This window comes from Tenrec ecaudatus, chromosome 11, assembly GCF_050624435.1.
Source record: "Tenrec ecaudatus isolate mTenEca1 chromosome 11, mTenEca1.hap1, whole genome shotgun sequence".
Classification (NCBI taxonomy): domain Eukaryota; kingdom Metazoa; phylum Chordata; class Mammalia; order Afrosoricida; family Tenrecidae; genus Tenrec; species Tenrec ecaudatus.
The window spans coordinates 112,470,962-112,484,791 of NC_134540.1; the positions used below are offsets into that span (position 1 = coordinate 112,470,962).

The 13,830-nt window shown below is 38.3% G+C and overlaps 1 protein-coding gene across 1 annotated transcript in view; it reads left to right on the forward strand.

Moving 5' to 3' along the window:
• The first annotated feature begins 592 nt into the window (after positions 1-592).
• NDFIP2 (Nedd4 family interacting protein 2) overlaps positions 593-13,830 on the forward strand; it is a 75,345-nt gene continuing 62,107 nt past the window's right edge. Inside the window, exon 1 of the mRNA XM_075563508.1 lies at positions 593-827. Coding sequence (XP_075419623.1) covers positions 789-827 — 39 coding nt within the window. The 5' untranslated portion in view covers positions 593-788. The remainder of the gene's footprint in view (positions 828-13,830) is intronic.

Below are 13,830 nucleotides of genomic sequence, written 5' to 3' on the forward strand. Positions count from 1 at the left end.
ATTTGATATGACTTCCAAGTAATTAATGGTTCATCATTTTCTTGGATTCATCCACTAACCTTGAGCATGAGACCTCTTTCCTTAAGCAGTTTTTAAGTACTTTTATGTCTGTAGGGTCTCTATTGGATTCTTTACTTTCCTACTAACACAAACGGATTAAAATCAAATTCTTATTTCTCTGACGATTCGGAAACAGCGTTTTAGGAGTATCCGAGAGATGGCTTCTAGGTTTGGTGGGTAATAAGAGGAAGCGAAGTGTTCGGTACATATTTAACCCGTCCTCAAGGCTTCTAGGAATGTCACCCTATTTTCTTGACATGTTCTGTGATTGCGTTCTCACCTACAACTGTGTGAAACCGGTCCCCAAGGGAAAGCCACCAGGAAGACGATTTTTCTTTTTGGCTCCTCTTTTTGTTTGACAGGCTGACAACCTACACAGCTCCTTCACTTCCCTCGCTTTGCCAGCTCCTCTCGCTTCCGGAAACCCGCACTCTCGCGAGACTCCGGGGGCCACTCGACGACGCAGCGCGCCTGCGCGGCAATTTCGCGCCTGCGCGGTCGCGCGTGCCAGCGCGGGTGCGTCCCAGCTGCTCCACCTCCCCGAGGCCAGTGCGCAGTCCTCGCGGCTGCTCGGCTCCAGGGACGACAGGAAGTGAATCGGCCCTGCGGCGGCCGCAGCAGCTGGAGCAGACGCCGAGGACGCTGGCGTTGAGACCACGGAAGTGGCGGAGCGGCCCGAAAACCGACAGGACGTGCCCATTCGGACGTTGGGTTCTGAGCTAGGCAGGATGGATCTGCACCAGCCTGGCTCTGGCCGCTACCTGGTGGTGAGTTACCTGCCTCTTGCACAGCCTCGGCCCACACGGCCCCTCTCCCCAGGTGATTCTTGAAGGTGTGGGGCGCGCTGGCCGATTCCTAAGTGCCTTTTGTGGGGAGCTGTTGCCTCTCGCTTCTTTCTTTCCTGGCTGCCTGCGGGTTCAGAGACCCTGCTCTCCTTCCCAGTCTCCTACCACCCTTCTCGGAGACAATTTTTATTTCTCGCCCCCTTGGTCATTTCCTTACTTCCTGACTCCCAGTCAGTTCTAGTTCATTTCCTACTGGAAATGGTGACGAGTTCACTTACCTGCTGGTCAGGTTACCGCTGCCACGAATGCAGTTGGAGGAAGGTGTGAATAGATTGGGAATAAGGTGGGTTACGAATTGTGGAACTTTAGGAAATAGTTTCAGTGCTGATCTTGTTCTCTGGTTAACCTTGTCATTTTGTCCTTTTCTATTATGTTAGTTTCAAAAGTGGCTCATTCTTTTTTTCCAGCCCTGTATATGGTTTGGCGGGAGGGGTAACAGGAAGTTTTTAATGATTACAAAAAAAAAATTAAGTATTGTATTAGAATGATTTTTCATGGAATAGTGTTTTCTACTTTAGCAGTGCGTCATAGAAATCTAAGTATGTTGACACCAGTGAAGAGTGACTTTCTTTGTATTTTCAGTGCCATTTAAAAAATAGATTTAAAGATATCTATTGTTGAGTTCTCTCGAGTATATCCCAATTCAGTGACCCTGTGGGACAGTAAAACTGCCACGTAGAGTTACCAAGGCTGTAATTTTGGGGGGAGCAGAAAGCCTCCCTTTCCTCTCATAGTGTCAACCTCCAACTTTTGTTAGTAGCCAAACACTTCACCACTACCACCAGAGCTCCTGGATGTCTTTCGAAGAGTACTGTTTTTGTAAAGACTATTTTAAAATCGATCTAACAACAAATTACCATTTGATTGTAGCTAGATAACATGCTGTTCTTTACACTTTCCGATGATCACTTAATTAAACCATTTTACTGAGGGAAAGGAGAAAGACATCAATTTGTAGTGTCAATGGTGCAATTTTATATACTATCCATACAGTTTTATAAATGCTGATAAGGTAGTTTTACATTGTACAGGGGTACAGATAAAAGCTGGAAACACAGGGAATCCAGGACAGATAAACCCCTCAGGACCAATAATGAGTGTAGTGATGATACCAGGAGGGTAAAGGGAAGGTGGGATGAGAAAGGGGCTACCGATCACAATGATCTACATATAACCCCCTCCCCCGGGGATGGACAACAGAGAAATGGGTGAAGGGAGACATCTCTCAGTATAAGACATGAGAAAATAACAATAATTTATAAATTATCAAGAGTTCATGAGGGTGGGAAGGTGGGGGAGGGAGGAAAAAATGAGCTGATACCAAGGGCTCAAGTAGAAAGTGTTTTGAAAATGATGATGGCAACATAATGTACAAATGTGCTTGACACAATGGATGGATGTATATAGGGATTGTGATAAGAGCTGTATGAGCCCCCAATAAAATGATTTAATTAAAAAAGAACAGTTGCAGATTTCACTTTTCAAACCTTTTTTACTCATATTGTCAACTAAGATTTTTATTAATTTGTACATTTTGACAATATGAAGACTCCTCAAAGATGAGATCTCATCTATATATTTACTTTGTCTAATATGAAATTTGAGGATGCTTAAATTTTTATCTTTTACATTCTATAGAGCTTCTAAAAACTCAGAAGCTGAATTCTTGAAAATTTATCAGTGTTTAAAAAATATTGTTAGCAGTGTAGAGAAGATAATTTTCAAGTTGTCTATGTGTACCAATTTTTTTGTGGTTTTAGTTTTTTTTAAGGGTTATTTTTTTTGTACATGTTAGCTAAAAACAAAAAGCAAAAGTTACCTTTGAAGTAATATTAGTAGGGGAATTTTCTGATTTCTTTCTTGGTCCTATTTCTTTCTCGGTCCTATTTCTTTCTCTTAATGTTATTAACCTAAATCCAAATGCATTGCTGTTTGAGTCAATGTTGGCTTATAGCAAGCAAGGACTGTCATTGAAGAATCTTGTTGGGAAACTTTACTCCACCAACCTTAGAACCCTGATCTTGTCCCTTTTGATTTTTTCTTTTGTGTTTCCCCAAACTCAACATTCAAAAGGATCATAATTTGAGGTGCTTGGAGATGACAGCACTGCCATTTTGATGTGGTGTAAAGTGAAGCATACAGAATTCTTCAGGAAAGAGAGATGGAGGCACCGCCTTCAGAAACCGAGACCTAGATGGAAAATAGGTTGAGAAATAATGGTTTCACCTTTTAATATTTTAAATGTTTATGATTTTTGTAGGAATACTTTTGATCCACCTTCTTACAAGTAACTATTGAAAGCATTTTGAAGTGATGTAATTTTTTTGGTTGGTTTCTCTACAATCTCTTTTGAAATACACGATGCACAGTATCATACCTTGATGCCCATCTTTTCAAACTGGAGATGCATGAGAGCATTTTTTTTCAGAGCAGAAGGAAGAACCACTCCTGTAAAGATACATTAGGTAGCTAAGACATTAGTTTACTTGTAATACGAAGTGTTTGGGAATCTTGGTACAATTTTAATTTGGATTTTAATTCATGTTACTTTATAATTACTTTATAATTTGGCCAGTGTAATTTTGGATTTGTTGAGAAGGACCTGCTGTACTTGGTATATCTAGGTCTGTGCAAGAGGAGTAGATAAATTAAGGTTTCCAGTAGACTGCAGGTGTAACTCAGTGCACTTCTAGCTAATGTTATTAATTTTATTTTTCAATACTATTTTATATATGTTTGGTAGCAATATATGCAGCTAACCATACATTTATTTATAATTTCTGCATCAACAGTTTGATGACATGGCCTACATACTACATAATGTTAACATTTTTCCCCCAAATATTTTTATTGGGAGGTAATGTAGATATCATATCATTCCATAGTTGTCACATCAAGCTGTATTATACAATTGCTACCATAATCAGTTTGAAAATATTATCTTTTTAAGCCCTTCCCCCACTGTATCCCCCCAGAGATCCTTATTGTACTTGCTCATTCTATGGCTTCATCAGTCATGGGTTTCATATACAGAAAAGCAGGAAAACATGTAACAAAAACTCAGAAGGGCTGTCCCCAACGACCAAATACGTTAGAGCTAAATCCCAATATGAAGAGGAAAAAACCCCAAAATACATAAAATGTTGAAAGCCATATTAGACCAATGAATATGGGAGGGATAAACTGACAAGATTTAAACTATTTCAAGTCATGCTTATCATTTTAATCTTCTTTAGTCATCTCTTTAATGGACTCTATTTTGTAACCTGTTTACTTCTATGTCTCCCTTATGGAGAGAGGGAAATCACTGGAGCTTTGTTCCCTGTGTAGACCTCACAATGTATCTTGGGCTCCCACTGTCATACATAGCCTTTTGCAAATCAGAATCTCAAAATTTGGACTTCGGTACTATTTCCTCCTTCAGCTTCGGGTTAAATGATTTGCAGTCCTTTGGTCACTGATGTTGGCGTGCTTCTTCCATGTGGATTTAGCTGACATCTCACTTAGATGGCTGTTTGTAGGAAACAAGCCTGTAAGATGGCAGAAGCTATTTTATCTGATAGCCAGGCACCATCTGATATCTTTACTACACTTGGCTGTAACATCCATATCTTCTGTGTTTCCTTCCTGAGGGCGAATATCAAGCAGGGCCATGATGTAAAAATAATTGTTCTTAAATTGGAGCTAGGATTCAGTGTGAGCCCAAAACCCATTCCCGGATTAATGTCTTTTTTTTTTTTTAATCTGCTTTTGGCTCCCTTTAGGGAACTACTTGTTAATTTATGGTAGAGAGTCTTATTGATTATTTCCCTGGAGCATAAAAGACTTCATTAATGTTGTCATTGATTAGTCCCTGGTAATAATTTTTAAAACACAGTCAAAAGAGCGATATTGGACCAAAGTAGGCTAACTACATATTGAAATATCTGAATTATTCATATTGTGCAGAGTAAATTCTTACGTGGCTGGACACCGTTTACACAAGAGGAATTGGTTGTCAGGGAAAATTTACAGCAATATTCACTGAGAATGTCAATCACAGGTTTTCCCAAATAATATATATCTTATTACAGCATATGGGCATTTATACAGCATGTCCATGACTGTCCACCTACTTGTGATTGTTTAAATGGAAGGTTTTGGCAACCCTGTGTTGAATGTGTCTGTCAGTGCTGTTTTTCACACAGCAGGTACTCACTCTGTGTTTCTGTCATATTTTTAGTAATGTGCAGGGTTGTTTTTTTCAAACTTTCATAGTGCTTGCACACTCATTAGATGGAGGAACCTTGCTGGTGCTGTCATATAAGCATTGGACCTTCTAACTGTAAAGTTGGTGGTTCAAATCCACCAGCTGTTCTTTAGCAGAAAGATGAACCTATCTGCTTCCAGAGATTCACAGCCTCTGAAATTCTCTATAGGGTCACTTAATAGACGATAGTATAATGTATGCACTGGGAAACCAAAATTTTTGTAAATGAATTCTCTTTACTGTGATGGTATAGATCTGAATCTGTGACTTCTGAGGTATGCTTGTATTTAAGTAGACCAGTCTGCAGATGTGCTTTATATTGATAAATATAATTGTTTTGTGGCGTCTTTTAGCATCTCTTTTGGAAAACATTGGAGTGATTAACTGGAACGGTAAAGAACTTTGGTCATTGACTGTTAAGGAATGAATAAGAGGAGATAAGCAAGTATACAGAAAGGTAAAATAATATTTGGAGTTAATTTGTTATTTTCTTAAGGAGTTAAAATTGGAACTTCTTACCTAAGGAAGCTAGGATGCACAGAGCGAGGAGAATGGCATAACTGTCATTAACCAGTGCACAGCTTCATCCGGAAAGTGTTTTTTGTAGGCTCTTTTTCCCTATCATCATTCATAAGGGCTGAAATTTAAAGTCGGGACTAGCAGTACCGAGTTACAAAATGAAGCTGCTTCTTATTCCAGAAAAGGTTAGGTATGATGTGTTCTTTTGTTGTGCTGTTTGGCAGGAAGTGAGCAATGTTGCCAAACAGTGAAGTAGCTGCACTTGGGTTGCAGCTGAGAGGCCTCGTTCTAATTTTGATGTTCTTTGTTCAAGGATACTGACATTAAGCTGACTACAAAAGCTTAAGACATATAAATTAAATTGACAGTGTGGATTATACCAAGACTTTCTGAAACTGCCTCCCAGAATGCAGAGATGTATCCATGGAAGATTTACAGTTATAATTGTGTCTAAGAGCCCTGGTTACGTCTGTGTTTTCAGTTTGTTGAGATTTTGGCACAGCACCCTGAAGCTGCAGTGTCTTTTTATCCCTAAACCAAATTCATTGCTGTTGAATTGATTCCACCTTATAGTGACTATAGGATAGACTTTAACGTCTTCGTAAAAAAGATTTATAGTTTTAAGGCTTTAAATCTTTACAGAAGCAGATTGCCACATCTTTCTCCCTCAGAGCAGCTCATGGATTTGAACTTCTGACTCTTTGGCTAGTGACTTGGTATTTCAACCACTGGACCACTTCTTATTTCTTCTTACTAGTGCTTGCTTTATGAAGATTATTCTGAAAAGTAACTTAAGACATAGAACAAAGATGGTACGTGGTGAGTAAGGGCCTATACAATTTGAAGTATATGTATTTGTTTTTTGCTGGTATTCTTCTTGTTTTATGTAGACGAAAATGTCTTTGTCTATGCTAAGAACTCTGAAAAGTCTAAAATTGGATTTTATTCAATTTATAAGTTAAAATATAGTCTGATCCTGTTTTCATGGGTCTTCCAGCAGATGGGAGACTTAGGTCTCAAGCCAGATAAGTGACATTATTATGGTATAGATAAGATAATTTTCTCTGTAAATGTGTTTCACGGGGTGATGGGTCTGTGGACACATTGTGACAGCTGAGTATCTCAAGCCAATGTCCAGCACTATTTTTGAAGTCGTAGACAACATACATGCTAGTTCATCTCTTCTTGGTAGGGCGGGCGGTAATATGTAATCACCTTGATCATCTTTGTTGCTGGTGTGACTTAGTCCTCAGTATCAGGATATAGATAAGCTCTACAGGCTGAAACAGTCAGCACAAGTATGGACTCATGGCAGACTGCCTTGTTCAACCATTCTGAATGAGATTTGGATGAGATTTGTAAAGTGATTTTTTAAGTGTACTTTTTTCCTTTTATTTTGCATTTTATTATTTTATTATAATCTTCCACCTTGAGTTCCTCACTGCTTATGGCCATGTTTTATTGGCTTACCTTGATTGTTTTCATCTTCACTTGCTTCCTTTGAACTCATCAATATGCGATTTACATTCTCACCACACCTGCACACATCATCAAGATTACTCATCTGATAGGTGTTTCTGCCCTTACCTTGCTTGGTTTCATTATTATATTGCATTTTGAACTTTGTCCTTCTATTCCTTGTACCAAGATGCATTTTGATTTTTAAAATTAATTTTTATTATATTTTATTAATAAAACTATGAAATATATTTAAAAATGGAAAGGACCGAGCAGTTAGTACCCCTTTGTACCATATAAAAATTGTCTGTAGTTAGTTGTTAGCAATTTATGATACTTGCTTTTTGTATACTCATCTTTGATACATTTAAAGTAAATTGTATGTCCCTGCATTCTTCAGTGTTTAATATTTGCTTATAGTTGTTTTTCTTTGAGAGAAAATTGACATTGTGACATAAACATATTTTATGTATTACTGTTGGATGAGTTTTGACAAAGGTATACACCTGTGTAACCCAAACGACTTTGAAGTTGTAGAATAGGAACTGGCAAACTTAAAGTTTTTAAAACTAAAAGTTGGGATGTAATTTTGTGAACTCTTTTTATACTTATTTCTTATTCCTTAAATGTAAGGAGTAAGTTTTATTAGAACAGTCATATGTTATTGATAGTTTGCTGCTGGCTTGTTTTTGTACTAGAGCAGAATCCAGCATTTAGAGCAGAGCCCACAGAGCGTGAAATATTTACTATTCTGCCATTTACAGAAGCATATGTCTGTTTGGTCTTTGGTGTAGCACACTACCATCACCTCTTGACCCTTCCCAGTCAGTCTCTGGGAAAGGCACCCAATGTGACCATTGTTATATATAAAAAAATTTTTTTTTAAACTACTGGTGAACTTTGTACAAAATTTCCTGGGTTTGGAATTACACTGCATATGGTCTTTAAGCGCCTTTCACTCACATGACATTTTTTGAGATTAACCCATTTTACTGTCAGTAGTTACTTTCTTATTGCATAATACTAGTCTTTTGTATGAATGTATTCTGTTGATGGGTATTTGGTTGTTATAGCATCTTGGCTTTTACAGTGAAGTTGTTATAATTATTCTTTGGGGATATATATGTTTCATGTCTTGATTAGAATTTCTGAGTCATTGGGTGTGTTTAGTTTGATAAGAAATGGCTAGACTATTTTCCAGAGTGGCTGTACCACTTTGTACTTCCACAACAATGTATGAAAATTTTAGTTGCTCCCATTCTTTGCCAAAGTGTTGGTGGTGGTGTCAGTCTTTTAACTTTCAGCTATTCTAGTGAATTTATTTTTTGATGTTGAAAATTAATTATTTAACATACAAGGTTCTTGAATAGCCCTTTCCATAACCATACAGTGTCATATCTTAGCATTCTGTCCTCTTTTATGATGTAGCTTCTGTGGTGCAGAAGGACCAACTAACTAAAATCTTAAACCATAATGCGTTCTCTGTAGTTCTCTGTTTGTATGCTTACGTCTCTGAAATTCAGTACCATACCCATTTAATTTATCTTGTAAAGTCCTGTTTTTATATGTGAAAGCTCTTTCTAATGAAGAGGAACGTTTTTATGTCTTATCATCTGCTTTGAGGCAGAAAGTTGAGGCTCAGAGTATTGGAGACCTTGCTGTTATCTTATATCCCTTGTAGACTATGCTTTTTCACAAATGTGCTTAAAAGATTTGCAAGTTTCTGACTTTTAATTTTGTCTTCAAAATAAGTTTAAAACTTTAAAGGAAACTTACAACTCTAAACTTTTTAGGCAACTCACAGTAAAACATTTTATACAAACAAAATTTTGACAGCTTGGAGACTAGTGTTGTCAATTTGCATTTAAAAAATAATTTTACCGGGGGCTCGTACAACTCTTAATCGCAATCCATAAATCCATCCATTGTGTCAAGTTCATTTGTACATGTGTTGCCATCATCATTCTCAAAACATTTCCTTTCTACTTGAACCCTTGGTATCAGCTCATTTTTTTCCCCTCTTTCCCTATTCTCCCCTCTCCCATGAACTCTTGATAATTTATAAATTACTATTATTTTGTCATATCTTATACCATCCAACGTCTCCTTTCACCCACTTCTCTGCTGTCCATCTCCCAGGGAGGAGGTTATATCTAGATCCTTATAATCTGTACCCCCTTTCTCCCTCAACTTCCCTACACCCTCCCAGTATTGCTACTCTCACCACTGGTCCTGAGGGGTTCATCTGTCCTGGATTCCCTGTGTTTCCAGTTCCTATCTATAACCAGTGTACATCCTTCGGTCCAGCCAGATTTGTAAGGTAGAATTGGGATCATGATAGTGATCTAGAGGAAAATTGTATGTTTCATCATTGCTACACTGCGCCCTGACTGGTTCGTCTTCTCCCCACACCCCTTCTGCAAGGGGATGTCCGATTTCCAACACAAGAGGGATAAAATGACATCACAGGGTCCACAGATAGATGTAATAACCCTGAATATCAATGGATTGTACTCAGACCTTAAGAGACAGAGACTAACAGACTGGCATGGAAACACAACCGCTGGATCTGCTGCCTACAGGAGGCACACCTCAACATTACAGACAAAAATAGGCTGAGAATCAAAGGCTGGAGAAAAACATACCAAGCAAACAGCAATTCATAAAAAGCAGAAGTTCCAATCCTCATCTTGGATAAAATTGACCACAAAGGACCATAAAAAGAGATAAGAATGGGCTTTATATAATGCTCACGGGAACATTACCTAAAGAACCACTAAACAGTCTAAACATTTACTCTCCTAACAAGCGTCCAGCGGAATATGTCAAGCAAACACTCCAAAGGATGAAAAAAGAAATCACAGCCTCAACAATTGTAGTGGGTGACCTCAACACACTGCTCTCTCAGAAAGATAGATCTCTTGGAAAGAAACTCAGCAAGAGGCCAAAGATCTAAACACTACAATTAGACAATTCGACCTGATAGATATCTACAAAGCTCTCCACCCAAATACAAAACAATTTTCATTCCTTTCAATTTGCGTTTCCAGGGTAATTTGCCCGAAAGTTTGGTACAGGGTGTGGATTGTGTGTAGCTGTGATGTTGAGAGCTATGTCATTGGTGCTTCAAAGAACAACAGGGTCACCCCCAGTGAACAGGTTTCAGCAGTGCTTCCAGACTAAAAACTGAACTTTGAGGAAGGAATTAATTAGCCACTGAAAACCTTATGGATATCAGTGAAATATTGTCAAATACTGAAAGCCTCATGAATTCTTCACCTCATGAAAGGTGAAGAATATGAGGGGGTACCACCCCCAAACTGGAATTGTTTTCTCTAAAGCTAGGTATTTAAACTTTTAAACAAAACTACCATATTAAATTCAAAGTACACTCTATTACACTTAATTCATTTGTCAAATCTGTGATTCCATCTTGGAAATATTTTTCAAACTCATCTATTTCGATGGCTGACAGCACCTCCCCATGTATTTTTCTTCACCTTGTCTATGTCAAATCGTGAAAGAAGTTGCATAGAGCAAGGACAGGTGAGTAAGGTGTGTGGGGCAAGAGAGGCATGTTGTTTTTTGCCAAAAACTGGTGCACTGAGATGACTGCATGGACAGGTGGATTGTTGTAGCAAAACCAGTCTCTGTCTGCCACAAATGAGGCTTTTTTAGTCACACATTGCTACTTATTTTTTTCAGGATCTCTAAATAGAAAGGTTGATTAACAGTGTTACTTGGTAAAATAAACTCCAAATGCACTACAAGTCGATATTTTTGTCTTTTTTGCAAGTTGATCGACGTCTAGAATGAGGTTTGTCATCAGTTGACATTTCACCATTTCTGAAAAGAGAAAACTACTTGTACAGTTGAATTTTCCTATAGCACTGTCCTTATAACTTGTGTTAACCATCACAACAATTTTGGAGACATTTTGCTAGAGCAGGAAAGAATATTTCACAGCTACATGCTGTTCTCTTAAATTGGCCATCACCCCCCTCCCCCCCAAGGTTCAAGCGAAGCTGCTTTTATGAGAAAATTCACAATGACCAGAGAGAACCTTCCCAGGTGATGCCACTGGGTGCACTGATTCTGAGGTAAGCTTGATACTTACCTAGTGGGAAAAATGCATACTATGAATGCTCTGCTCCTCCTAGTGCAATTCTGTTTTTTGGGGGTACCTCTTGTATTCTCCAATCCAATTCAAATACATGGATTCTTCTTCTGGCATCTTTATTCAGTGTTTTCTTTCACGTGCATATGTACCAATGAAAAACATCATGGCATAGGTCAGATACACCTCCTTCCTCAAGGTAATTTCCTTGCTTTTCAATATCAAATACAACACATTTTTTTGCTCTCTTGACTGCTGCTACCTTGAACATTGGTTATGGATCCAAGCAAGACCAAATCCTTGACAATTTCAATCTCTTCCTTTTATCCTGATGTTACCCATTAGTCCCATTGTGAGAATATTGGTTTTCTTTACACTGAATTGTAATCCACACTTTAGACTGCAATAGTTGCTCTTCATCAGTGAGTTCTCACTTTCTGTAAGCAGGTTGTGTCATCTGCATAGCCATTTAAGTTGTTGAATTCATTGCCAGACATTTTATACTCCCTGCATTTTAATGTTGGTAGGATCTGTAGTAACTAAAACCCCAGAAACCAAATGGAATGCTCTTAAGACCATTTTAACTCATAGGGACCATATTGGACATTAGAATTGCCCTATCGGGTGACCAAGGCTATAATCTTCATGCCCATAGTGGTGAAGTGCACTGTGCATTGGGCTGCTAACCTCAAAGTCAGCTGTTCAAAACCACCAGCTGCTTTGCAGGAGGAAGAGGAGACTTCCGACTTCTCTATTGAGTCACAGTGTGCAACCCACAGGGCACTCTGCCCTGCCTTATAGGATCCCTGTGCATTGGAATCGACTCAGTGGCAGTGAGTATTTAGGAGCCCTGGTGGCAGAGTGTGTTATGCATTGGGCTGCTAACCTAAACACCAGCAGTTAGAATCTACCAGCCACTCTGGGGGAGAAAGATGAAACTTCCTGCCTCTGTAAGTCCTGAATTCCACAGGGACAGTTCTATTCTATCCTAAGGTTGCTATTCGTTGGAATAAACTTGATGCTAGTGAGGGTTTTTTGTCTTTTTAATTTTGATAGCTTTTTTTGAAATCATTTTATTGGGGACTCTTAACAGCTCTTAAAACATTCCATAATTCAGTTAGTGTCAAGCATATTTGTACATATGTTGGCATCATCATTTACAATACATTTTCTATTTGAGTCCTTGGTATAAGCTCTTCTTTTTTCCCTTCCCTCCCTCCCCCACCCTTGTGTATCCTTGATCAATTACATATTGTTATTTCTTATCTTACACTGCCTATTTTCTCCCTTCACCCAATTGATAACTCTTTTAGCCATTTCTCTTTGCATTTAAAATTTTTTTTTACTGATTGCTCTAAACAGTGAAAGAAATGCACAATGTCACAATACCAAAAATACTTGGTCCATGTTCAACTATTTGAAGAGGTAGCAGATGATCAAGAAGCAAAGAAGTATGAAAGAAGTCTTAGCTGCACTGAAACACCAAGTAAAACCAAGGCTCTAGTAATTGACAGAATATCAATCAAAATGTTGCAACAAACTGCAAACCTGGAAGTATTTGCTAGTTTTGCCAACAAATCTGGAAGTTAGCTACCTGACAGCTGACTGAAAGAGAGCCATATTTGTGTTATTTCTAAAGAAAGGTGACAGCAAAGATATGGAAATTATTGAACAGGATCATAATATGATGGAAGTAAAATTTTGCTGAAAATAATTTGAAAACAGTTATAGCAGTACCTCAACAGGGAACTGCCAGAAATTCAAGCAGAGTTCAGAAAAGAATGTGAAACAAGGGATATCATTGCTGATGGTGAGGTTAATTTGATCGACTGCAGAGAAAACCAGAAAGTTTACTTGTGTTTTGTTGACTGTGCAAAGGCATTTGTGTAGATCATAACAAACTATAGACAATACACTTAATTGTGCCCTTAAGCACAATTAGAATAAGAAACTCTTTTAAAGGAATCAAAAGGATTCTGTATGGCTTAAAACGAAGAAATATATATCAAGGCTGTATCTTTTCACAGAAGAACATGGCATCTGGATTAGAGGAAGGCTCTTTACCAGCCTTTGGTATTCAGATGATACAACTTTGCTTGCTGAAATCAAAGACTTGAAGCACCTGCTGATGAAAATCAAAGACTACACTCCTCACTGTGGATTGTAACTCAGTGTAAAGTAAACTTAAATCCTCCTAGTTGGAATGATATCCAACATGGTGAAGAAAAGATTAAAGTTGTCAATGGTTTCATTGTACACGAATCCACAATCAGTGCTCCTGCACGCAGCAGTCTAGAAGTCAGATGACACTGGGCAGATCTGCTGCACAATACCTCTTTAAAGTGTTGACGAGCAAGGGTGGTGTCACTTGAAAGACCAAGGTGTGCCTGACCCCCAGTAACTCATCCTATTTTTAATTGCTTTATACTTCGAAAGATGGACAATACATAAGAAAACCTGGAGAATAATTGATACATTTTAAGTCTGGTAGTGGTGAATAATATTGACGCGTCTAAAATAGTTTACCTTTTCTTGGAAAATTGGAGTCACTGATAATTTGGGTGATAGAAGAAATATGTTAA